Source organism: Hemitrygon akajei, chromosome 20, assembly GCF_048418815.1.
Source record: "Hemitrygon akajei chromosome 20, sHemAka1.3, whole genome shotgun sequence".
NCBI lineage: Eukaryota > Metazoa > Chordata > Chondrichthyes > Myliobatiformes > Dasyatidae > Hemitrygon > Hemitrygon akajei.
In genome coordinates this window covers 62,028,823-62,054,931 of record NC_133143.1, presented here as the reverse complement: position 1 = coordinate 62,054,931, position 26,109 = coordinate 62,028,823, and the positions used below count along the sequence as shown (strand labels likewise).

At 41.3% G+C, this 26,109-nt stretch overlaps 1 protein-coding gene across 1 annotated transcript in view; it reads left to right on the top strand.

Annotated features, from left to right (window-relative positions):
- Positions 1 to 26,109, top strand: part of skap2 (src kinase associated phosphoprotein 2) — a 252,598-nt gene that overhangs the window by 22,205 nt on the left and 204,284 nt on the right. The window contains exon 4 of the mRNA XM_073024429.1: positions 11,158 to 11,256. Within this exon, the coding sequence (XP_072880530.1) occupies positions 11,158 to 11,256 (99 nt within the window). The remainder of the gene's footprint in view (positions 1 to 11,157; positions 11,257 to 26,109) is intronic.

Below are 26,109 nucleotides of genomic sequence, written 5' to 3'. Positions count from 1 at the left end.
TCCGGATTTGTTCTCAGGGTTTATTCCTGAAGCCTTTCCCATGAGTAGGTATGGCCACAAGGCAGCGGAAGTTTGAAACCAGAGTTTTAAGGCGCCAGGACCCGCCTTCACCCCTTCTTCTGTCAGCAGAAACAGTTCCACTGGGCTTAGAGGCTAAGCCACACGAGAAGGCCAAGAGTTGGACTTGGTTGTCAGAGGCTATTTGAGGCGCACGCAATGAGGAGCACTTTTAGATAGTGGGAGCTTGTCCCATACGCATACTTAAGACCTTTGCACAGTATTTCACAGCATTTCCTGTGATGTAAACAAACTCCATTTGGTTTATTAAGCCTATGCCAGCTTTTAGTCCGATTCCATCCCCCCCCTATGTTTTCCTCTGACACTTCTCAATCTAATAGTTCTACATTGCCTTTCTATTTTTGTTCTACCAAAGTGGATAGCATCACATTTATCGTATTGTTCTATTTGACCATTCATTAAGCCAATCACTCCTACCAGGGCTTAGGCTACCGACAGCAGCTCAGAAGAGTCCTCTGTCCTGGGCTAAAGTTTCAAGTTGTCCCCTGGGGTAGCTTATCTTCATGTATCCTTCCTCTCCCAGGGATGGACTTTGAAGCTTGTATTGATGTTTCTGTAGCTGCAGGTTTGTAACGGGTTGGGTTTACTCTCCTCCTCCATTCACAACCGGGCTTGGGACCATCCATGGTCAAGTTATACTATATCAGTATATATTTTTTGTCCATTCTCTCAAGTTATATAAGTTTCCTTGAAATATCTTTGCATCAACATCACAATTCACAGTTCCAGCCATCACAACATTGGATTTACTTCAATGCTCCACCTAACCTCATTATCCAGCTGCCAACCTCTCCATTGAATCATCTGGTAGAAGTTTTGGTATTGGATTAAAATGTCCTCCTGTTATTTGCTCCTATTGAGAAAACCAAAACCCTTGCCTTTAATCGAATCTCTAGCTACCAATTCCATTGTGACCATTTTCTGAGGTTGAATCAGACTTTACTGCTCTTCCTCTTAACCTGTGTTGCTGGCCAATATCTAAGACCTTGACTTCACATCCTTGCCAAACCCTAGACTGCCATTTCTACCTCTAGTTTAAATCATACAATGCTATTTGTCCGTGAAGTCATGTGTCTATTATTCATAAGTTTAAGGATATCAGGACTCTTCTATTCAGCATTTCAAAGTTCAAAGTACATTTATTATCAAAGTATGTAAACTATATGCAACCTTGAGATTTATCTTACAGAGAGCCACAAAACAAAGAAACCCAATAGAAACCATTACAAATCAAGACTGTCAAACACCCAATGTGCAGAGAGTAAAAACAAATCATGCATACAATAAAAATAAGCAAATAACACTCAGAACTAAAGTTCACAAAAGTGAGTACATGGCCACAATGCCAGCCAACACTGTAGCCAATTCAGGAGCCCATTAGTTGCAGGCCACTGCCTCAGTTCAGCGCAGAGATGAGCAGCGAGCTGAACTGGCCTGTCCCTCACCTCCAGCCCTGGCACTCTTCAACCTGGCCTGGCACTTAAATCTTCCAAACCTCAGGTCATTCCTCGATCTCAGACCTGGACCCTACTGCTTCGACACACTCTCAGGCCTGGGTCTCAGGCCACCTCAGTTCAGCCCACACCCAACCTTTCTAATCCAGCCCAGCGTTTACATTGATCAAACCTTGAGCCTTTCCTTGCTCTCAGACCCAGGCCTGGGTCCTGCTGCTTTAATTCTGCATTGCCTCTGCTTGACTCGCCTCAGTTCTGTTGCATTGAGTCGCCTCTAAGTCTGCACCAGCAGTGGCTGAACATTGACTTGTTTCTTGCTCTCAGGCCTAGGCCCTGCCTCCTCACTTTGGCCTGTACTCACCACACTACGACCTTCCCAAACCTTCAAGACTTCAGTAAATACTGCAAAAATGTCAGGTTGTACAGGGGGTTCAGCAGCTTAGCTCCGAAACGGAGGTGACAGTCTATTGATTGCAGTGATCATATCCAAGAAAAAGTGTGATTAATACAGTAATTTTTTGTTTTGTTTGCTATCCACAAGTCACTGTGCTTCACCAGCACCATCCAAAATTTTGAGCTTACTTGAAGCTTTGCTCGCATCATAGTTCTCAAGCCCTTTCTGTGTGTTTGTAACAGATGAGATAGACAAAGAGAAGATAGATTTTTAATGAACAAGAAGGTGAAAGGTTGCTGACAGAAGGCGGAAGTGTGATGTTGAGGTTACAGCCATGATCTTTCTGAATAGCAAAGCAGGTTTGAGAGGTTGAGTGGCCCATTGCTGCTCTTGTACATTGGTTCATTGTTCACCTATACCATACTTTTCAAATTCTCATCCTTGTTTTCAAATACTGTGGTTTTTATCTCTCATTTATATCCTCAGTCTAATGCTCCCATAGTTCTTACAAAATTTCATCTCCAGACACCTCACCTTTATCTCTGTTTACAACCCTTTTAATGGAAGTAAGATTCCAAGTGCCTAACCTAAACTTCAGCTTAGACTATATCTGCTCTTACACTCCCCAGACAGGGAAAACTCCCTCCCAGAATGTTTTTTGCCTCTTTGAGAGCTCATCTCAATCTTTAGGGAAGTTAAGCCACGCTGTCTGAGTTATGTGTGGCAGTGGTTAGCACATTACAGCTGGCACTGTAAGCTCGGATTCAATTCCCACCGCTGCCTGTAAGGAGTTTGTACTTTCTCCCCGTGAACGCGTGTGTTTCCTCCGAGTGCTCCAGTTTCCTCCCACAGTCCACAAACAAGATGTGTGGTTAGGGTTAGTGAGTAGTGGGCGCGCTGTGCTAGCACCGGACTGTGGGGCTGCCCAATACTCTGATTTGATTTGAGGGAAATGACACATTTCATTGTATGTTTGGATATTTTGATCTACATAAGACAAATAAAGCTACTCTTTTAGCTCTTTATCACTCATACCAAGGCAAATTTTCTCATAACAAGAATCAGTCAAGTATACCTTTGTTTCACTTTTGTAAAGGGATGAGTACTTCTGCTTGGGCAAGTGCCCAAAATTGTATCCCGGACTTTGGGTGGCTCAACCATATTTGCAATGACTATTTTTATGTTCCAGTCTTTTATGTCACAGAAACTAACATAACATTTGCTTTTCCACTTGCTTATGTGCACACATTTTTGCTTTGTATGCAACATACCTAGGTCTTTATGAATACTAATCTTAGTTTCGACCTTTTGAAAATATTGCCCTTCCCTGTATTTTCCCTCCCAAAATAATTAAACATATGCTCCACATCATATTTGTATAGTCACCTTATTAACTATTTACTTGACCTTTGTGTTTTATTTGGAAGCATCTTGCATATTTGTGATTTTTTTCCTCAACGAGTCTCAGCCCAAAACATCGACTGATTACTTATTCCCATAGGTGCTGCCTAAGCTGCTGAGTTCCTCCAGCATTTTGTGTGTGTTGCTTTGTATATTTACAGCCATGTCATAGAAAGTCAACTTTTCAATTCTGGATAAAATCTAACTAAATCATTTGATTATGCTCTGACTTAATTGTAAAACATTTTCCATACGTATGCAACCATCTTTTATAATTTTTTTATTTCCGCTCAAGCTCTGAGGTCTTCTGCTGGTCTCTTAAATTTAAACAAACTCCCTTGAAAGATGAACAAACTCTTCTTGGGCTTCAAGTCAAATACAGGTACTGATTATAACCGACTTTTCGATGACAAGCTCTGCCATCTTCTTCAGGGATGATGCCTGGGCAAGTCTGAAGATGCCAGAGTCTGTCTTTGAAACATTGGTTATAATCAATACCTGTACCCAGCTTGAAGCCCAAGAAGAGTTTATTCATCACATTTGCCAGGAAAGCACTTGATCTCTTTTCCCTTGAAAGATAATTGGCAAGTCAGCTTTTTTGAACTACGCTCCTAAACTGTGGAATTCAATGCCTAACAGTATAAGGAACGTAAACTCAGTTGACACTTTTAAACGCTTGCTCAAAACCTATTCATTTAACCTTGCTTTCAACTAATATCTTTTTGTCTTTTATTTTTATTCTTTTATTTTAATTTCTTATTTGCTCTTTATCCCATTGTAAAGCACTTTCAACTACATCTGTATGAACAGTGCTCTATGAATCAGTTATTATTGAGATTTTGCAATTCCTTCACAATTGTTAAATCTCGTAACATATATCACAACCATGTGTTCAGAAAAGTACAGTTTATCTACTTTCTTGATGATCTGCATATTGATCAAATGGAAGCTATTAAATATAATTCTGATGTCCCTGGGCACCATGTTATAGTTGAACTGTTTGGGGCAGTATGTGACTTTAAAGCTGTCTCAAAAATAGAAAAAAAAGGATTTATCTTCCTTATGAAATAGATGGGCTGGTCTAATCCATTCAGGGACTTGGCATGCTGTGACTTTGCACAGACATCCTGCATGAGGAGTGTGAGGAGCAACATTCCAACAACAGGAATGTGTTTCGGTTTCCTGTAATTTGAAAGCAAGTAATGTTTTATGTGTTGCCAAATCTACCTGAGAACTGGGGTTGAAAAATACAATGCTTTTGCCTGTTGCAACTTTATTATTGACAGCAGGCGTGGGATATCAACCTTCAACACCATGTTCCTCCTTCATTCTCAGTGGTGAAATCAATTGTTGTCTCCCTTGCATTTCAGCAGGCACGGCAGGGCAGAGGGTATCACCTCATGGGCAAGATGAAGGTGCACTCAATGACCTCTTTATTAAGTACAACTGTACATCTGCTCGTTAATGCAAATATCTAATCAGCCAAATATGTGGCAGCAGCTCAATGCATAAAAGCACACAGATGTGGAATGATTGTTGATGCCAGATGGGGAGGTTTGCGTATCTCAGAAACTGCTGATCTTCTGAGATTTCATAGACTTTAGAGTTTACAGAGAATGTTGTGAAAAACAACAAAATAAAATACAGACAGCGGCAGTTCTATAGGCAAAAATGCCTTGTTAATGAAAGAGGTCAGGGGACAATAGCCAGACTGGTTCAAGCTGACAGGAAGGCATCAGTAACTCAAATATCCTTGAGTTACAACAGTGGTGTGCAGAAGAGCATCTCTGGATTGACAACATATTGAGATTTGAAGTAGACGGGCTACTGAGAAGAAGACCACGAGCATACACTCAGTGGCCTAATAAAGTGACCACTGTTTGTATATCTAATGTATATATTTTTGGTAGCACGTTGGGACAAATCGTTAGGCGAACTCTTATGTTTCTCAAAGAAAACAGCAGTTTCCAGCTGTTGGAGCATCAGTTACTCAACCCGAAGTTCAGGTGACAGTAGAGCTATATCAGCCACTGCCTTCAGTTGTTCAATGCTATGGAAAAATTGTTCTTATAATTGTTGCACCCTGTCAAAGCTTAGATTATGCAGTCTGGGGTCCAGTTTTCTGCTGAGACCTGAACTGAAAAGAGGGCCATAGAGAGACCAGGTCTCTACATCCAAATGCAGTTGAGACCTTGGATGGTGACCTTGGACAGCAGACCAGTTTCCATAACATTTGGCTGAATGAATGTTGTTATCCCTTCCAAGAGAGACAAATTAACTATGCAAATGAGCCTGGCTCTCATATCTTCTAACTTGCAATACAATAAAAGCATTCTTGGGTGCAAAGTTCAAAGTGAATTTATTATCAAAGTACGTATATGTCCCCATATACTACCTTGAGATTCATTTTCTTGCAGATATTCCCAGTAAAATAAAGAAATACAATAGATTTAATGAAAAGCTACACTCAAACAGAAACTGGCAAGCAACCATTCAGAATGGTTGTGCACTCAATACCAACCATTTGTGGTTGGGAAGTGGTTGCTTGGTAAGTTGATGGAGAAGATCCTGAGAGGCAGGACTTATGAACATTTGGAGAGGCAGAATATGATTAGGAATAGTCAGCATGGCTTTGTGAAAGGCAGGTCGTGTCTTACGAGCCTGAATGAATTTTTTGAGGATGTGACTAAACACACTGATGAAGGTAGAGCAGTAGATGTAGTGTATATGGATTTCAGCAAGGCATTTGACAAGGTACCCCATGCAAGGCTTATTGAGAAAGTAAGAAGGCATGGGATCTGATGCACCATTAATAACTCTGAGACGTGGGTTAAGGTAGGCTTTTATTAGCTGGAAGAAAGCACAAGCAGCAAGTGACCATTACACAACATCCTGGAGACTGAGGAAGGGTCTGTGCCTCCAATCGCCTTTATACCGGGGTCTGTGGGAGGAGCCACAGGAGCAGTCAGCAGGGGGGGGCGTGTCCAGACAGGTATATGTAGTTCACCACAGGATCCAAGGGGCCATTGCTTTGTGGATCCAGAACTGGCTTGCTCACAGAAGGCAAAGAGTGGTTGTAGACGGGTCATATTCTGCATGGAGGTCGGTCACCAGTGGTGTGCCTCAGGGATCTGTTCTGGGACCCCTACTCTTCGTGATTTTTATAAGTGACCTGGATGAAGAAGTGGAGGGATGAGTTAGTAAATTTGCTGATGAAACAAAGGTTGGGATGTTGTGGATCGTGTGGAGGGCTGTCGGATGTTACAGCAGGACATTGATAGGATGCAAAACTGGGCTGAGAAGTGGCAGATGGAGTTCAACCCAGATAAGTGTGAGGTGGTTCATTTTAGTAGGTCAAATATGATGGCAGAATATAGTACTAATGGTAAAACTCTTGGCAGTGTGGAGGATCAGAGGGATCTTGGGGTCCAAGTCCATAGAACACTCAAAGCTGCTGCGCAGGTTGACTCTGTGGTTAAGAAACCATACGAGGCATTGGCCTTCATCAACCGTGGGATTGAGTTTAAGAGTCAAGAGGTAATGTTGCAGCTATATAGGACCCTGGTCAGACCCCACTTGGAGTACTGTGCTCAGTTCTGGTTGCCTCACTACAGGAAGAATGTGGAAACCATAGAAAGAGTGCAGAGGAGATTTACAAGGATGTTGCCTGGATTGGGATTGGGGAGCATGCCTTATGAGAATAGGTTGAGTGAACTCGGCCTTTTCTCCTTAGAGCGATGGAGGATGATACAGGTGTATAAGATGATGAGAGGCATTGATCGTGTGGATAGTCAGAGGCTTTTTCCCCAGCACTGAAGTGGTTAACACGAGAGGGCACAGTTTTAAGGTGCTTGGAAGTAGGTACAGAGGAGATATCGGGTAGGTTTTTTACGCAGAGTGGTGAGTGTGTGGAATGAGCTGCCGGCGACGGTGATGGACGCAGATACGATAGGGTCTTTTAAGAGACTCATGGACAAGCACATGGAGCTTAGAAAAATAGAGGGCTATAGGTAACCCTAGGTAATCTCTGAGGTAAAGACATGTTTGGCACAGCTTTGTGGGCCAAAGGGCCTGTATTGTGCTGTAGGTTTTCTATGTTTCTAACCAATGTGCAAAAGAAGACAAACTGTAAAAAATAAAAAAGTCAATAAACAATACAGGCAGTTCCTGGGTTACGATTGAGTTCCATTCCTGAGTCCGTCTTTAAGTCGAATTTGTATGTAAGTCGGAAAAGGTACATCCGGTATTATTTAGCATCAGTTAGTCAGGCGTTTGTCTTCGTAGATAGTATATATTTTACCTTTCTATGCATATAAAACACTTAAGAAATGTCTGTATTTCAATAATTAATCCACTGTGTTGTTTAGTAATAATTGTAGCTTTCATCAGGGCAGGGCCTTTCACATGCTCCATTATTCTCACTTTATCCTTTAAAATTGTTCCGATCGTTGACCGACTGTAGCCTAAAGCTTTTCCTATGACCGATGTTGTTTCACCTCTTTCCGATCACTTTATTATTTCCACTTTATTTTCAATCATGATCATTTTCTGTCAATGGAACAGAAACACTGCTGATTCAGCGGCAGCCGCGGGCGTTGGGTCCTGAGCTCCCACCCGGGTCCTGAAGTTCACTTGCACTGAGACAGGTTAAATGGGACAAATGGGGGCAGTGCTGACTGGAAAAGGGGGGTCAGGGTGAATCTTGCTAAGAAAATTTAAGCCAAGTACAAAGTTACACACTCAACACAGTGTTAACGGCAACGTGATCTGACTTAAAATGGCAGATACCAACGAATTTTTAATATAATAGGCTTTATGACAGGCTGTTCGTAAGTATAAGTTGTTCGTAAGTCAGACGTTCGTAACTCGAAGACTGCCTGTACTGAGAACATGAGTTGCAGAGTCCTTGAAAGTGAGTCCATTGGTTGTGGAATCAGTTCAGTGTTATGGTGAATGAAGTTGTCCACATTGCTTTAGAAGCCTGATGATTGCAGGGCAATAACTGGTTCAGAACCTGGTAGTGGGGCACCTAAGGTTCCTGTACCTTCTTCCCAAAGGCAGCAGCAAAAAGAGAGCATAGCCTGGATGGTGGGGGTCCTTGATGTTGGGATGCTGTTTTATTGTGGTAGCGCTCCTTGTAGATGTGCCCAATTGTATCAGGATTCTGAATGGCTACTGTACACCAAAATTTGTTTTCACTTATTCTTCCAGGTACTTGAAAGGGAAAATACTGAACCCAAAACCTACGAGCAGCTGTGGGGGCCAAGTCATTGGCTGTATTTAAGGCAGAGATAGATAGCCTGGGCATCAAAGGGTATGGGATGAAAGCAGGGGAGTGGGGATGACTAGATGAAGTGGATCAGCCCGTGATTGAATGGCGGAGCAGACTAGATGGGCCAAATGGCCTTCTGCTCCTAAATGTTATGGTCTAAAACACTTTAGCTTCAATATTTCTCCCTTTCTTGTATCTCTGAGGTAGTATAATAATTTTTAGGATATTAGTGATACATTTATATTTCAAACAATGCAAGTTGAGAGTTTCTGCGATGGAATTTTGACTTTGCGTTATCAAACCCCATAGCTTAAAGCTACCACATTTATATTAGCTGGAGCCCCTCATATTATTTGAAAGTATCTATTGAAAATTGTGTAAGAAATTATATTTCTGTTGAAGGAGGTTTGCAGCTGTTGAACATTTTGAAAATTTCCTCTGTAAAGTCAATGTTTTGAGTATGGTTTGATTTTTTTTTGAATCTTGACAAGCTGGCACAATGTGCTCAGAGGCTGCCTCTTTTAGCACAATAAAGCAACTTGATTTTGAGGTCCAGCCGTACACTTTCAGTTAAACTCATGAAACACTCGGGTCCATTGGCTGCGTGTGTCTAGGGAAGATGATCTCCAGCCTCGCCAAACGTGGGAGATTGAAGCGCAAGCCCCCCAAAACCCCGCGTTTGTGTGGATGCTGTGTGATTCGTTACCCTGTTCCACAAGATAGCGGACGGTACACCGCATACAATTAAATGATTTAGCTTTATAATTCTTAATTTGAGTAAAGGGTTAGAAAAGAAAAAGCAATAAAGAAAAGGGCCCATTTTAATGTAACACTGTAATGTGTACAAGTTGGAGTTCACGGTTTCCCCTTCACTGATCCTCCTTCGATCTCCCTGGGCTTCGTCGAATCACGGCCCCACTCTGGGTCGAGTCCTATGACCTCTTCTCTCTGGCGTCTTCTCCCTTTATCTCCTGCCAAACCCTGAAACACAGCTCACACACAACATGAAAACACACTCCCTTTATTTGGACGGCTCATATTCCAAAGTATCCGTTACCTCTAAGCAATAACCCGAACACTGCTTCTACAGAAAGACCATTATGTTAGCAGTGAAACCTTTCCCAGGGTGTTACACTCATCAAGGAAATAAATGAAAGGGGAGGAGGAGGAGGTCCCTCTTGCAGAGAGGGTCAGATTCCCAGAGGGATGAGGATTAGCAAAAGACATAGAGCAGAATTAGACCATTTGGCCTATCCGATCTGCTCTGCCATTCTGGCATGGTTGGTTGATTTTTCCTCTCAACCCCCTTTCCTGGCTTAATCCCATAACTTCTGTTGCCGTTGCTAATCAAGAACCTATCAACCTGTGCTGTAAATGTACTCAATGACTTGTCTGTGCAAGTGAATTACACAGATTCACAACCCCTGGCTAAAGAAATTCCTCCTTATTTCTGTTCTAAAAGGACATCACTGTATCTTGTGGTCCTAGATGCCCCCACTATCTCCTCCATGCTTACTCTATCTAGGCCTTTCAATATTGGATAGGTTTCAGTGAAATCCCCCCTCATTCCGCTCCTACCATCAGAAGGACCCATTAGCTCTGTACCAACTTCCACTCTACCCTCAAATTCACTTGGTTCATCTCTGACATCTCTTCCACTTTTTCTTGATCTCTTTGTCTGGACTTTAGAAGAATGAAGAGGAATCCAGTTGAAACCTATTGAATATTGAAAGGCCTAGACAGAGTGGATGTGGAGAGGATCTTCCCTACAGTGGGGGAGTCTAGGACCAGAGTCTAGGTCCATTTATAAAAGATGAGGAAGAATTTCTTTAGCCAGAGTGTGGTGAATCCATTGAATTCTTTGCCAGGGACTTTTGTGGAGGCCAAGTTATTTAAAGTGAGATTGATAGGTCTTTGATTAGTCAGGCCATTAGAGGGATGATAAATCAGCCACGGTGGAATGGCGGAAGAGACTCGATAGGCCGAATGGTCTAGTTCTGCTCCTTGGTCCAAGATGGGAAATAGATTATCCACCCTGCACAGTTTCTTTAACTCCGTGGTCTGTATTGTGTATGGTCTGAATAATTCTGACATGACGAGCTGTAGATTGTTTCATTAGGTTCTGATTTTCATGTTAAAGTGGACTTTCCACACTGGCAGATGAGTTGGATTCTGACAATAGACTCCCTTTTCTGGCTGATTCTGGCCACAATTGTCTATGTTTATGATACTGCAAAGGAATCTGATTTTTGAATGAGGATGTTGGTCTTCTGTTCGTTCCAGATGACTGGAGTGAAATTGAATCCTCCTCTTTCTGTGGTTTAGCTGAAATTAATAGTCTGTAGGCAACAAATGTGCTGTTTCCAATGTTGAACATATATCCCAGGAACAAGCTTGCTGTCAACTGGTTTGGCTCAATTTCCTCCTTTTCATCAACAAATGGACTTGCTATATTAATGCTTTTATAAACTATTGCACTTAATTGCATTTTGCTTTAATGATCAATTTGCTGCACATTACCAGTATGTTTAACTGTACTTGTGTTTTAAATTTTGCAGGGGAATCGGATGATTCTGACAGCCATGAAGAGTCTTTAGTAGATGGAGTTTCACTGGCATCTGAACGTGCGGATAACCATGAAGAAACTAGTGCTGATGGTATGTAACAACATTCATTGTCATCTTACTTGCTTTCAACCAGTTTTCAGCACCGACTGAGATGTGGACATCCAATTTGTTGTCATCCTTTAGAACCAGATAAGCAGAAAATTTTCAGGGACATACACAAAATGCTGGAGGAACTCAGCAAGTCAAGTGGCATTTATATTGCTCAAGATTTCCAGCATCTGCAGAATCTCCCTGTGTCTAAAATTTATAGTGGTGTTGAATTGTGCTTCTTTTGGAAGGTGGCTAAGAGGAATTGAAGAGCTCCCTCTAGTGGAATTCAGTGCATAAAGGAAGAAAATTTACAGCTGAAGCACAAAAATGTCTTGACAGAAAGCGCAGCTTAAAATATTAAAACATGCTCATTTAGCTTGTAGTCAACATCTAGCTAACAAATCCTAGGTGTATGTATGTGTGTGTGTGTATGTGTATGTATGTATATCTGCGTAAGACTTTTGCACAGTTCATTATATTATGTCTTTCCAGTTACCAAATAACTCTTAATACTACTGAGCTACCACAAAGCTAAGTATTCTTATTTCTGTTTCCCGACCACCTTCCTATTTTAACCGATGTACTGTACTGTGCAAAAGTCCTAGTCGCCCTAGCTATATGCATCTGCCAAGAACTGTTGCACAGTACATGTATTAAATTATTATATTTATTTTTCTTCCCACTTTAAACACCCGCCATGGTTGGCCTCGTGCAAGCAAGGAATTTCATTGTACCCTGCTGCATATAGGCACCATGCCATTGTAGTGGTTAGCGAGACGCAATTACAACTCAGCGTGTTGGAGTTGGGAGTTCAATCCCGGCACCATCTGCAAGGAGTTTGTATGTACCCCCCGTGACCGTGTGGCTTTCTTTTGGGTGCTTTGGTTTCTTCGCACAATCCAAAGAGGTATCAATTAAGTAGGTTAATTGGTCTTTGTAAATTGACTTGTGGTTACGCTAGGATTAAATGGGTGGGTTGCTGTGCAGTGTGGCTCACTGGACCCGTAGGGTATAATCTCAAAATTAAAAAAATCAATTTGAATTAGATAACTAGTTTTAGTATATATTATAAAACAGTTTATAACACCAAAAAACAGAATGCTGAAAGAACTCTGGGTCAATTAGCATCTACAGAAGCAAAAAGGTGCGATTCACCATTTTGGGTTGAGACCCTGCATTGGAACTGAGAGGGAAGAGGAAAGATTGCCAGTCTATGACAGGATAAGGGGAATAGAAGCCAGGAGGTGATAGGTAGAACCAGATGGGGAGAAGATGATTGACAGATGGAACCCAGTGGGGGAAGCAGATGGGAAAGACAAACAGTGGAGAAGAAAACTGTTGAATGTGTGTGAGAGAAAACACCAGGGATTTAGGTTACTTGAAATTAGAAAATTCAACGTTCATACCGTTGGGTTGTGAGCAGAAATTGTGATGCTATTTTACTAGTTTGTGTTTGGCCGCTCTATGGCAATTGAGAAGGCAAAAGATAGGCTAGTTACATGAAGCTGAAAACATGAGATGGCTGTAGTATACAGATCACTGATGCTCCATAAGCATTTTGGAAGGCTTTGGACAAGCCACACTTGGTATATTGTGAACAGGTTTGGCCTCTTACCTACGAATGGAAATGCTTCCATTGGAAAGGGTCCAGAGGAAGTTCACAAGAATGATCCTGGGAATAAAAAGGTTAACATATGAGGAGTGTTTGATAGCTCTGGGCCTGGAGTTTAGCAGACTGAGGGGGGATGTCATTGAAACCCATAGAATATTGAAAGGCCGAGAAAGAGTGGACATGGAGAAGAGGCTTCCTACAGTGGAGGAGAGGAGTCTAGGACTACAGGGCACAACCTCTGAATATGAGGATGTCCCTTTAGAATAGAGAAGAGGAGGAATTTCTTTAGCCAGAGAATGATGAATCTGTGGAATTAATTGGCATGGATGGCTGTGGAAGCCAAGTAATTTAAATCAGAGGTTGATAGGTTCTTGATGAGTAAGGGTGACAGAGGTAAAGGGGAGAAGGTGGGAGAATGAGTTTGAAGGGGGTAATAAATCAGCTATGATGGAATGGTGGAGCTGACTCAATGGGCTAAATGGCCTAATTCTGCTCCTGTGTCTTGTTCATCATGATCCCACCATTGGTTACATAGACCCCTCCCCTCTACCTTCTGTAGGGACTTGCTCTCTGCACCTTTCCTCCCCATCCCCAGGCACTTTCTCCTGCAACCGAAGGAGGAGTCACACCAGTCCCTTCACCTCCTCCCTCATCACTATTCAGGGAACTGAGTTATCCTTTCCAGGTGAGGCAGAGGTTCACCTGTGTCTTTTTCTACCTGGACAAATCATTTGGTACTCAAAATGTGGCTACCACTAAACTGGTGAAACCCAGTGTAGAGAAGGTGACTGTATTGTAACTGCCATCTAGAGCTTGCAGTAGCATCTCATTTTAACTCTCCCTCCATCCCATATCATCCTGTTTGCCCTTGGCCTTTTTCATTGCTATGAAGAAACCAAACAATTTGGAAGAACAACATTTCATGATTAGCTTACAGCCAAGTGATATAAATGTTAAATTTTCCAATTTCAGTTGTGCACCCTCTGGTGCTCTCCTCCCCCACATACTCACCTGTGCACCCAGTTTTATTTTCTCTTTTTGTTTAGCTTTTCCATCTCAAATCCTCACCTTGTTCCACCTGCCCAGTTTGAATAGAATAGAAACAGGAGAAAGTCTGCAGAAGCTGGAAATCCAAAGCAACAAACACAAAAGCTGGAGAAACTCAGTAAGTCAGGCCACATCTCTGGAAAAGAGTGAACAGTTGACGTTTTGGGCCAAGACCCTTCTAGCCTTGTTACTGATTATAATATTGCAGTAAAGAGTAGTTGGATACATTTCACTTGTAAGCAATAGTTTGAGTTGAAAATTGGTGATATTTATGTTAATGTCTAAGAGTTAGGTACAATTTATTTTCTCTTCTTTGCGCCACCTTCGAAAAATAAGCTACAATTCCATTAATTTTTTTTTTGTATTGAAATATCGAGCAGGTTGATTTTCAAAGTTACATGGATTTATAGTTACAGATGTTCCCAACCTTCTTTTATGCCCCAGACCATTAAGCAAGGGGTCCGTGAAAGTTGTGCACATAGACTGAAATTTGCTAATGATTCTGTTATGAGTCATATAACTGAGATGTCCAGCAAATATTAAATTTGTATCAAAAGAAAATATGTGTATAATTCATTGTGCATGGCTTTTGGCATAGACTAAGTTTATCTCTAGTGCTTGCTGAGTTCAAATATATATTCATATAGAAATGTTATCTATAGTTTCTATTCACTTTTTAAATGAATCAGAGGAAGTAAATTTTTGATTGGATTGAAGTGTGTTTATTAGTGACTAAGTTCAATCTGTTAAAATGTAGGATTAAATTGTATATTGCATAATATCAGTATTTCATAATCTTTCCTTCCCAGCTGATTAATTTTATGCTTTTTTAAAAATGTACCTTTCCAGCGTGTTTAATATGTCAAGCAATTTTAGATGTTGCCTTTAATGAAATGTTAAAAGTTTTTGTACTAAAGAGTGAGTGGTTTTACTAAAACTCTTGGTAAGCATAGAACTTTATTAGCTGGCATACATGGCCGACAATCGTGTGTGCATTTCCCTTGATTTTCTAGTGCAGGCTTCTGATAAGCAAGGCTTCAAGCCAGAGTTAAGCATCTGTGAAATCCTTCCTCAGAGTTCATACAAACAACCTGTTTATTAGTGTCCAGTTTTTACCTCCCTTTACTGATTGTATGCAACCACATTGTTTGAAAAGTCATTTGCAAACTTTTTATTACTTATAGTTGTATGAGGAACTTAAAAACAATAGCCCTCTTTTTTAGATGCTCAATTACAAAAACTAAAAGCACTATTTAGCACCATAAGACATTGGAGCAGAATTAGACCATTTGATTTAATGTTTTAAAATTTCAAGTTTAATTGTAGAGGAGAGAAGGCAGACAGATATTTCAGACCATAAGACCATAGGATGTAGGAGAATTCTACAGCTGTCTGTGACAATGAATTCCACAGATTCACCACCCTCTGGCTAAAGAAATTCCTCCTCATCACTGTTCTAAGGGGACGCCCTTTTGTTCTGCGGCAGTGGATTGTGGTCCTAAGCTTCTCCACTATAGGAACCATCCTCGCCACATCCTCTCTATCTAGCCCTTTCCAAATTCAATAGATTTCAATAAGATTCTGCCTCATTCATCTAAACTCCAGCAAGTACAGGCCCAGAACTATCAAACGCGCCTCATACGTTAACCCTTTCATTCCCAGGACCATTCTCGTGAACCTCCCATGGACTCTTTCCAATGCCAGCACATCCTTTCTTAGATAAGGAGCTCAAAACTGCTCACAATACTCCAAGTGTGGTCTGACCAATGCCTTATAAATCTTGGCCCAGTGAAAGTGGAGCATATTTGAATTAAGTTCATACATTTCTCAATTTTGCACCCCATTGGCTTTTGCATAACAGTGCATTTGAAAATCAAATTGGGCACTTTCATATTTGTTGGTTGAGACAGGTTAAAACTGGAACTTGGTCTCAGTGATTATGCAGATAATTCCAGCCATTTGATTTTGAACTCAGTGCCTAAGTGGCTGAGGAGAAATGGTTATTTTACTACCAGCAGAGTAGGTTTTATGTATATTTTATGCTTGTATTTCCCTCGTTGAAATGCCATCAATATTATTACACATTTACCTTTAGTTTGCAGTTTAAATATATAAAATTGATTCCAGTGCAGGATTATTTTGCTGGAAGCTATAACATCTGAAAAGATGGTTGGTTTATTGGAAAAAGCAGGCTTGCTCTTTGTTCTGTAAATGTACACCTGTTTGCCAGTCATTAAGTTGACGCTTGTTTCCTTCAACTGCAATGCTTACAGCCTGACATTTTCAGGAGGAAAGATTGAAATTTGTAGCTGCTCTTCAAAAAAATATATATATGCCAAAGGAGAAGCTATGACCACAATTTTTCATTCTCTTGGGAATGGTGCCAGAGGATTGGAGGATTGCAAATGTTACACTTTGTTCACATAGGGGAAGACTAAACCTGGCTGATCATTCTAATGTCACTAAAGGGAAAACAGCCAGAGTCTGATGTAAGAGACAAAATTCGGTCTCGCTTTTAGAAAACTAAGCTAATGAGTGTGCCATTAATGATGTATTAAAGGTGAATCTTGTGCGAATAATGTGATTTGAGTTCCTTATTGTAAAATAAGGAGAGAGCTGATGATCTGTGCAGAATTTCAAAGACAATTGATTAAGTTATACATATCAAACATTTTTAGAACTAAGTACATATGGTCTGAAAGAGATTATATGAATTAGTGACGATTTGGCTAAGAGAGTGGAGCCAGAGAAAATTGATGCATAGTAGTTCTTTTTCTGACTGGAAGTTAGGTTGGGGAATTGACTGAATGGCTGGAAGGATAATGGCTCAGCGTACTATAATTGGCAGGTTGTGATTAGTGGCATTCTGCAGAGATTTGTGTTAGATCCTCAAATGTTTACTAACAATTTGAGTAGCTTTTTCTTCTATCAAAATTTCCCGATGGTATACTAAAATGAGTTTTACAAGAGGCATGTATATGTGTGTGTGTGTGTGTGTGTGTATATATATATATATATATATGTATGTAATATATATAAAGAGAGAGGAAGCAGTGAAGAATTTTCATTCTGAACAGAAAGGATGGTTTCCAGTACTTACAAAATGTTATGAACAAGTCCAAAAAGTCGAAAGGACAAATAGAATTCTGGCTTCATCGTGAGGATTTGAACACAGAATTTAAACATAGAATGACCAATAAGTAAGCCAACTATGGAGTATTTTGAACAGTGCATGTTGAGAAAGAGGGAGTGGCATAAATAAAATAGAATGATGCCAGGATGTCGTGGGTTAAATTGCAGGAGTATAGAGCACAAAAACTCAATTCCAGAATTTGGATATTAAAAGGTAGTTTGATCAAAAAAAATGTCAATGGTGGGAATTAGTTCTTCGTTTGGAATCTAAAAACTAGTGAAACAGAATAAATTTAAAGGACATTACTTTGTGCCTTATTTTCTAACACCAACTGTTGATTTTTTTAAAAACAATTGGAGATGGACAGGTTTCTGCTAAATAAATATATTTAGAAAGATGAAAATGCAGGCATGTGGAGTTGTGCCACAGACCTTTTTGATCACATTAGATAGCAGAGAAGGCTTCAGGTGCTCACTTTCAGCAATGTGCTTAGACACGGTTTAATGTGGATTTGTAAAGATCGCACTTTGTATAAACAGTCGGGCGATGGAAAAGAAGGTGAAACTTGGAATGTGTATTAACAATTCCTTGAAGGTGGCAGGACATGTTGATGATTGTGAGGATGTGTGTACAGGACACTTGGTGAAATGTACTATTACTACTTTGCTTGAAACAATCAAAAGTTATATCTCAAACAACACACATAAAATGCTGGTGGAACACAGCAGGCCAGGCAGCATCTATAAGGAGAAGCACTGTCGACGTTTCGGGCCGAGACCCTTCGTCAGGACTAACCGAAAGGAAAGATAGTAAGAGATTTGAAAGTAGTGGGGGGGAGGGGGAAATGCGAAATGATAGGAGAAGACCGGAGGGGGGGGGGGGGGATGTAGCTAAGAGCTGGAAAGGTGATTGGCGAAAATGATACAGAGCTGGAGAAGGGAAAGGATCATGGGACGGGAGGCCTCGGGAGAAAGAAAGGGGGAGGGGGAGAGAGCACCAGAGGGAGATGGAGAACAGGCAGAGTGATGGGCAGAGAGAGAGAGAAAAACCAAACAACTAAATATGTCAGGGATGGGGTAAGAAGGGGAGGAGAGGCAATAACAGAAGTTAGAGAAGTCAATGTTCATGCCATCAGGTTGGAGGCTACCCAGCCGGTATATAAGGTGTTGTTCCTCCAACCTGAATTTGGATTAATTTTGACAGTAGAAAAGTTATATCTCAGCTGAAGAATTAAACTCCTGTGATTTGCCTTTGCAGAGTCTTTTCTCACTGTATGGTATTATCTTATGTATCATTTATATTGTACGCTGTCTGTACCATTGTGTGTGTACTTGTGCACAGGATAATAAACTTGTCAACTTGAACTCCTGTTAGGTACAGTACATGTGTGTTCTGGGGTCCTAAATTATGGAACATTCTTAAGATCTCTAGTATCTTTTTATAAGCTGTTCTCTTTCTGCATGATCAATATTTAAACTGTATGTAAGGTGGGAAAACATAGTGCCCAGGTCTCAAATTTGGAGAGCTTGTGAAATGAAGCTTGTAATCTGCACAACTGTTTTCTGTGCTTGTGGCAGGATGCCAAGTGCAGGAAGCACTGAAGCCCTTCACTGTTGAAGCAGATATAGGGATAAGAGGTGGGAAGAAGGGGAGAGTGTGTTTGGATGGGAGGGGAGGGCAGTGGGGTGGGGAGGAAGGAATAGAGTCCAATTTAAAGTCAAAAGTCCAAGTCAAGTTTATTGTCATATGCATAATTGCACAAATAGACTGGGCTAGTGGAAAAACTTGCAGCAGTATCACAGGGACATGGCATCAGATAAACAGCATTCTCGTGAAAAACAATAATTAACACAAATTATACACAATGTTTACAAGAGAGAATCAATTAGAACAAAAAAAACTATTTTAATGTAAAGTTGGTTATGATGTTGCTGAATTGTAGTCGTGATTAAAGTTTGCAAGTTGCTTCAGAATCAGGTTTGATATCATGGTCGTATGTCCTGAAATTGTAGCAGTACATTGCAAAACATAATTAAAAAACTGCAAATTACAGTGAGGTGTGCATATAAAAAAGAAAAAAAAAGTAGTGAGGTAGAACCAAGTGATTGGAGGGAAGTAGCTGTTCTTGGTGATGTGGGACTGTCCTGAGGTAGCTGCTCTTGCAGATATCACTAACGATAGGGAACAGTGTGCCGGTGATGTATTGGGTAGAATCCATACTCTACCCTGTACATCAGCTTCTTGTGTTCCTGTGCACAGCCATGGGTTTCATGGGGAAAAGGAAGGAGAGATGCCAAAGCTCATGTTTTTACTACATGCCTTCCCTCTGTTTGTCTCCCCAACGCCTTTATTGTCTCCTTCTCTTGCCCTTGGCCACTTGTGCCACTGGGCCCACACCAAGACACACTAAACTCACTTTCTCTCACAGTTGTTGCTACTGCCTCTCTGACTGAGCAATAGCAGAAATAAGCACCCTCTTCCTCATTACTACCATCAGGGAGGAGTTAGAGGAGGCTGAAGCCGTACAGTAAACATTTTAGGAACAGCTTCTTCCCCTCTGCCATCCAAGTTCTGAACAGTACACAATCCCATTAACCCTACCCCACTATTCCTCTCTTGCCATATTTATTTATTTTTTAAATTGTAATTTATGGTAATTTTTTATGTACCTTGCTGCAGAAGCAACAAATTTCACATCATACGTCAGTGAAAATAAATCTGATTATGATATGAAATTGTGGAGTTCAGCAGGGCACAAACTTGGAAAAAAATACTGCTGTCACCGAGGTCTGGAGTTGACTTTGGGGAGATAGTTCATTCTCTACCCTGGCAGCGTGCGGATGAGAAATTCAATGTCTGAGGGAAGGCCATGGACCCTGTGCAGCTCCAGGTGAGCAAGCTAACCACAGTTTAGCAAGACTTGCTGATGTACAGTCCAACATACAGTGGTATTCCCTTTGTTTTTGCATCCTCCAAAGGATATCCAGGAAACCAAATTATTCATTGGACCTTATGCTATATGCCATGGTAGATGGTGGGGCTTAACCAAGACGACATTGAGGAATTACATATCTAGTAAAACCATTCAAAACTGAGGAATTTTATTTGATCAACGGAGAAGATTTAAAGCAGAAGTTGATAGGTTCTTGATTAGTAAGGGTGTCGGAAGGTACTGGGAAGAGGCTGGAGAATGGAGTTGAGAGGAAAAATAAATCAGCCATGTAGGATCGTGAGAAAGGTTTGATGGGCCGAATGGCTTCTATGTCTTATGGTCGGAAGATGCGATTTCATTGCATAAGCAAGCTGGTGACTAAGAATCTTTGATTCATGATTTTCAGTGAAAGAATTAGAACAGAAGTTTCTTATCACGATTTTGTCTGTAAGCAACTAAGGAAGAGGAAATGTAGACTTTTCAGAGGTTTTCTGGGTTTTCAGCCCTTCCTACCTGAGGGGGGAAGGGGATGAGGAATCACTCATGGCTGACTAAAACAAGATGTAGGCACTTTTTTTAAAATACGCCACTTGTGTGAACTAAGCAATACTATGTTTTTCCAAAAAATGATACCTTAATTGTAGTGGCATGTGTGCTGTAATTTTATTGTGGTGAATCATCTGCCTTGGTAGCTGTAATGCTTTTGGGCCTTAGTCAATAGTAGGAGTTTCCATTATGTCACATGTGGCAGAACTAATGCTATACAAGTCGCCAGCTCTCAGAGTCCAATAGCAACCCAGATTTAGAGGTTTTTGTCATATAAATCTGCATGTCCAGTCTGCACAAGTAATGCAATATCGTAGGAGGCAGAGCTTCAATAGATAACAAAGCCTTTCCTAAGTGCATCTGACCCCTTCATAGAGTCGTAGAGTACTACAGCAAAGAAGTACGCCCTTCAGCCCATCTGGTCCATTCTGACCTGATCCACACTGTCCCCATCTCCCCATTGCTTTAACAGTGACAGAGTTCCTCTAGACCTTACCTACTCTTCCCCCCTTGAGCCACCGCATCCAAGACCTCTGTCTCCGCAAGGTGTCATCTCCAGAGGGATCCCAACACCAAATGCATCTTTACCTTCCTCCCATTCTCTACTTTCCACAGGGCTTGCTCCCTCCATAATTCCTTTGTCCATTTGTCCCTCCCCACTAATCTTCCTCTACATGGGTGAGACCCATTACAAATTGGTAGACCGCCTCATTGAGCTAAAAATGGAACTTCCTGGTGGCCCAACATTTTAATTCCCATTCTCACATGTTGCTCTATGGCCTCCTCTTGTGCCATCATGAGGTCACCCTGAGGATGGAGCAGAGACACATGATATTTCATCTGGTAGCCTCTAAAACAATGGTATGAATATTGGTTTCTCCTTCTGGTAAAAACAAATTACTGCTTCTCCCTGCTTCTTCTATTCCCCACTCTGACCGTTTACCTCTTCTTATCTGCCTATCACTCTCCACTGGTGCCCCTCCTCTTCTCTTTTCTCTTATGGTCCACTCTCTGCTCCTACCGGTTTCCTTCATTTCCAGTCCTTTACCTTTCCCACCCACCTGGCTACACCTATCACTCTAGTTATCCTCCTTCCTCTCTCCCCGCCTTTTTATTCTGGCATCTTCCCTCTTCCTTTCTGTTCTCAAGGAAGGGTCTCAGCCTAAAACATCGACTGTTTGGTAATTTCCTCCAGCATTTTGTGTGTGATACTTTGGATTTCTGGCACTTGCAGAATTTCTTGTGCTGATGAAAAACATTTGTCTCGTTTGTATTCTGAATGACTGACCCCTAAATATGAAGCTGTGATATCCTTTTCTAGACACTGCACCCAGGGGAAGCATCAGCTCTGCATCTATCCTGTCAAATAGCATTGATATTTCCCCTGGGTGTGGTGTCTAGAAATGTAAGGATTTTTGTATGTTTCTGTTCTCAGTCTTCTGCATTCTAGAGAGTGTAGACCCAGTTCTGCATAACCTTACTTCACGAGACAAACATTTGTCAACTTCCAATGTAACAATGAGCTTCCCTGGCAAGCTTTTTTTCACTTCTATATTCTTCCTTTAGGGGAGAGGTCACATTTATACACACTATGTATGCACACTCACCATGACTCCACATAACTGGAGCAAGCTGATTCTACTCCTCTACTTAATTCCACTTGCAATAAATGTTATTATACTGCTTTGGTTCCTAATTGCTTGCTGGACCTACGTGTTAACCTTCAGTGATTCATGCACAAGAACACTTGTCTCCCTCTGAATACCAACACCTTCCATTTTCCCTCCATTTAATAAATGTTCTGACTTTCTAATTTTTCTACCAATGTGTGTCACCCCACATTTTTTACATTGCACTACAGCTGCTGTGTCCTTGCCCAATAACTTTTATTTTCCCCTGAAGCCTCTCAGCATCCTTCTTTCGGTCTGTACCGGCAGAGTGAAGTTTTAACATAAATCCTATACCTTTTATATTTTAACAGGGTGCGTTGTAATTCAAAGCTATCTCGTTCTTATGGTACACCCACACCTCTGTGCTTTTGACCTGCCAAACCATCCAATTCAGCAGCAGTTTGATTTTATTTTTTTTCTAATTATTGTTCCTCCTGATTCCTGTAATCTATTTCTGTTCTACTCTTCAGTTCTATGACTTTCAGGGATATTTAAATTCCCCTACTTATGACCTTTTGGTTGTTAATAATTTTAATTGCTGGTCAATATCATAAAAGTCAGAGTCATATAGTGGGGAAATAGCACCTACTAACCAACACCATGCATCAGCCAACCATCGAGCACATATTGTATACTCACATATGGTTAGGTACACCTGTACACCTGTTCGTTAATGCAAATATCTAATCAGCCAATTGTGTGCCAGCAACTCCATGCATAAAAGCATACAGACATGGGTAAGAGGTTCAGTTTTTGTTCAGATCAAACATCAGAATGATGAAGAAATGTGATCTAAGTGACTTTGACTATGGAATGATTGTTGGTGCCAGATGGGGTGGTTTGAGTATCTCCGAAACTGCTGATCTATTGGAATTTTTCACACACAACAGTCTGTAGAACTCACAGAGAATGGTGCAAGAAACAGAAAAACCCAGTGAATGGCAGTTCTGTGGGCAAAAGCGCCTTGTTAATGAGAGGGGTCAGAGGAGAATGGCCAGACTGGTTCAAGCTGACAGGAAGATGACAGTAACTCAAGTAACCACACATCACAACAGTGGTGTACAGAACAGAATCTCTGAACACACATGTTGAACTTTGAAGAGGATGGATTACATAGCAGAAGACCACCCCAATTTAAATTAGCTACTAAGTGTATATTAATCTCATTTAATTCTACCCACATTTCCACTAACTGTTCCAAGTTCCACGCATAAAGACGAGATTCTGCAGATGCTGTAAACCCAGAGCAACAGGCACAAAATGCTGGAGGAATTCAGCAAATCAGACAGCATCTATGGAGGGGAGTAAGCAGTCAACATTTCAGGCCAAGACCACTCACCGTTCCTGATGAAGGGGTTTGGCCCAAAATATCGACTCTTTATTTTCCTCCATATATGCTGTCTGACTTGTTGAATTCCTCCAGCATTTTGTACCTGTGTTCCAAACTCTAGCAGTCACTTATGCAAGGGACAACTTACAATGGCCCATTAACCTACCAACCATATCTTAGCGGCGTAGGAGTCAGTTGGAGTACCCAGATGAAATCCACATGGTCAAAGGAAGCAATATACAAACCTGACACAGATGCCATTTGAGGTTAGGACTGAACCATAACGTCAGGAGTGATGAAGAGGCAGCTGTACCAGCTGCAGCACTGTCTCATCCTTCTTTAGTCCTCCTTCCTTAAATACCTACATCATTTACCATACCTTTCCAAGTACTTGAATGTAACTATATTAATTTCAATATGGTAATGTTTCATGTTCTGATATGTTCTGCTGCATTATGTGTGCCACATTATAGACTGGCTTATTCAGGCATTGATAGCTAGCCAGCAGACATGTCAGCATGTCCTCAACTTCTGCCCCTGCGTATGGAGAATGGTGCCTGCCTCACAGCTTCAGTGACTCCAGATCTGACCCTAGCCTGGAGCCTGAGCTGCAGAGTCGGTGGCTCGCAGCCAATACTCAAGCGTCACACGTTTCAGTGCTGAACTGGCTTTCGCTCACTTCCGGGGACTCTGCAGCTCGTCTTCTGCATGTTATTTGTTGACTATTTTGTTCTGTTTGTACGATATGAACTTTTTTCGCACTTTGGATGTCTGTCCATCTTTGTTGTGTATCTTTGTTTTGCTACTGCCTGTAAAAAAATGAACCTCGAGGTTGTGTATGGGGAACATATTTCAATAATAAATGTACTCTGATGCTCCCTCGGTGGCCTGATTTCCTCTCACATCCCAATGATGCGCTGCTCAGATGATTAATTGGCTACTGTAGATTCCCTCTGGTGTTTTGTGTCATGAGAAATTCAGGCTGGAGTTGATGGGCATGTGAGGGAGTAGATTACTATAAATGACTGGGGGAGCAGGGTTGGTAGGATTTACTGTAAGGAAGTACTGTACATGGAACATGCTGGTCGGATGACATTACAACTGGCCTGTTCCACTATTGGTCCCAGAACGCAATAATGTACTTGTTGAAGGGACTTGATACACTTCAGGACTGCCTCCTCTGTGTTAGCCCATGTGGCATAGGAGCAGAGTGAGGCCACTTGGCCCCTCCAGTCTGCTCTGCCATTCGTTCACATCTAACTTAATCGCTCTCGACTCCATCCTCTTGCCTTCTTCTGTATCCTTTGACACCCTTACTAATCAAGAACCTGTCAACCTCCACTTTAAATCTTCTTGGTTGATCTACTAAAATCTCTCAATTTTGAGTGGTTTCCCTATATAGTTCCTTAATGTCCTCTTAAGAAAAATAGTCCAAGCTTCTTCAGTCAAGCCCTGCTGTTTACCATGGCATATAACCATAAAATCTGATAAATAATTTGATTTCCTGGAAATGTTTTGAAGGGTGCAAAAACAAAGGAGATGCCACTATACTTTGCACAAATCGTCCTAAACCAAGGGCTCCTAACCTTATTAATGCCATGAACTGCTGCTATTAACTGAGGGATTGTTCAAGCCCCGGTCCTAAGCTGTGGCTAGCTGGGCCACTCGAACACTGAATTTCTCATCCACGTTCTGCCAGGGTAGAGAATGAACTGTCTCCCCAAAGTCAACTCCAGCCCTCGGGGCCTCTCACACTCTACCGACTCAATGATGACAAAGGTTTTCAATGATGTGCCCTGCTGAACTCGTATCAGAATCAAATTTACTATCACATATGTATGTTGTGAACTTTGTTGTTTTTTTTGGGAGCTGTGCAGTTACTAATTAATTTACTTGAATGTGTTTTTGTGATTTAAAAATTTGTTTTTTTAAGCTTTCTTCATAATAAGAAGCATTTAAGAAACATGTAAAATTCCTTTTGATAGTTCAGGCAGATACGGTCGTAGTTTCTGCTGTCGGTGCTCTTGTTCTGCTCTGCTTAATGTAATACCCTCAGTAGAGAAGCTGACCGTATCTAGGAGCTGTGCGGCTTCAAAAGATAAGTGCAACCAGAGGCAGCCTGTGCAAGACGAAATTGAAGCTGAAATTGAAACTGGCCTATTGGGTTTCTGTGTACACTTCCAACCAAATTGCATGCGTAGAATTTTTAATGCAGCAGTTAGAGCAGCACCCTATATAGCACCAGCAATCATCAGTCAGGATTCAGTTCTCGCTGCTGATTGTAAGGAGCTTGTGCATTCTCCCCGTGACCGTGTGGGTTTCCTCTGAGTGCTCCAATTTCCTCCCACATTTGAAAGAAGTATGGCTTGGTAAGGTTAGTAAGTTGAGGGTATGCCATGTTAGTGCCAGAAGCATAGTGACACTTGTCGACTACCCTCAGCACAATCCTCAGACTGTGTTGGTTATTAATGCCGTCAACACATTTCAATATGTTTTGATATATGTGTGACAAATAAAGCCAACCATTAATTTTTTTTATTTTTAAGTTTGCGATGATCTTACCCTTAATCTTTTATAATCAGC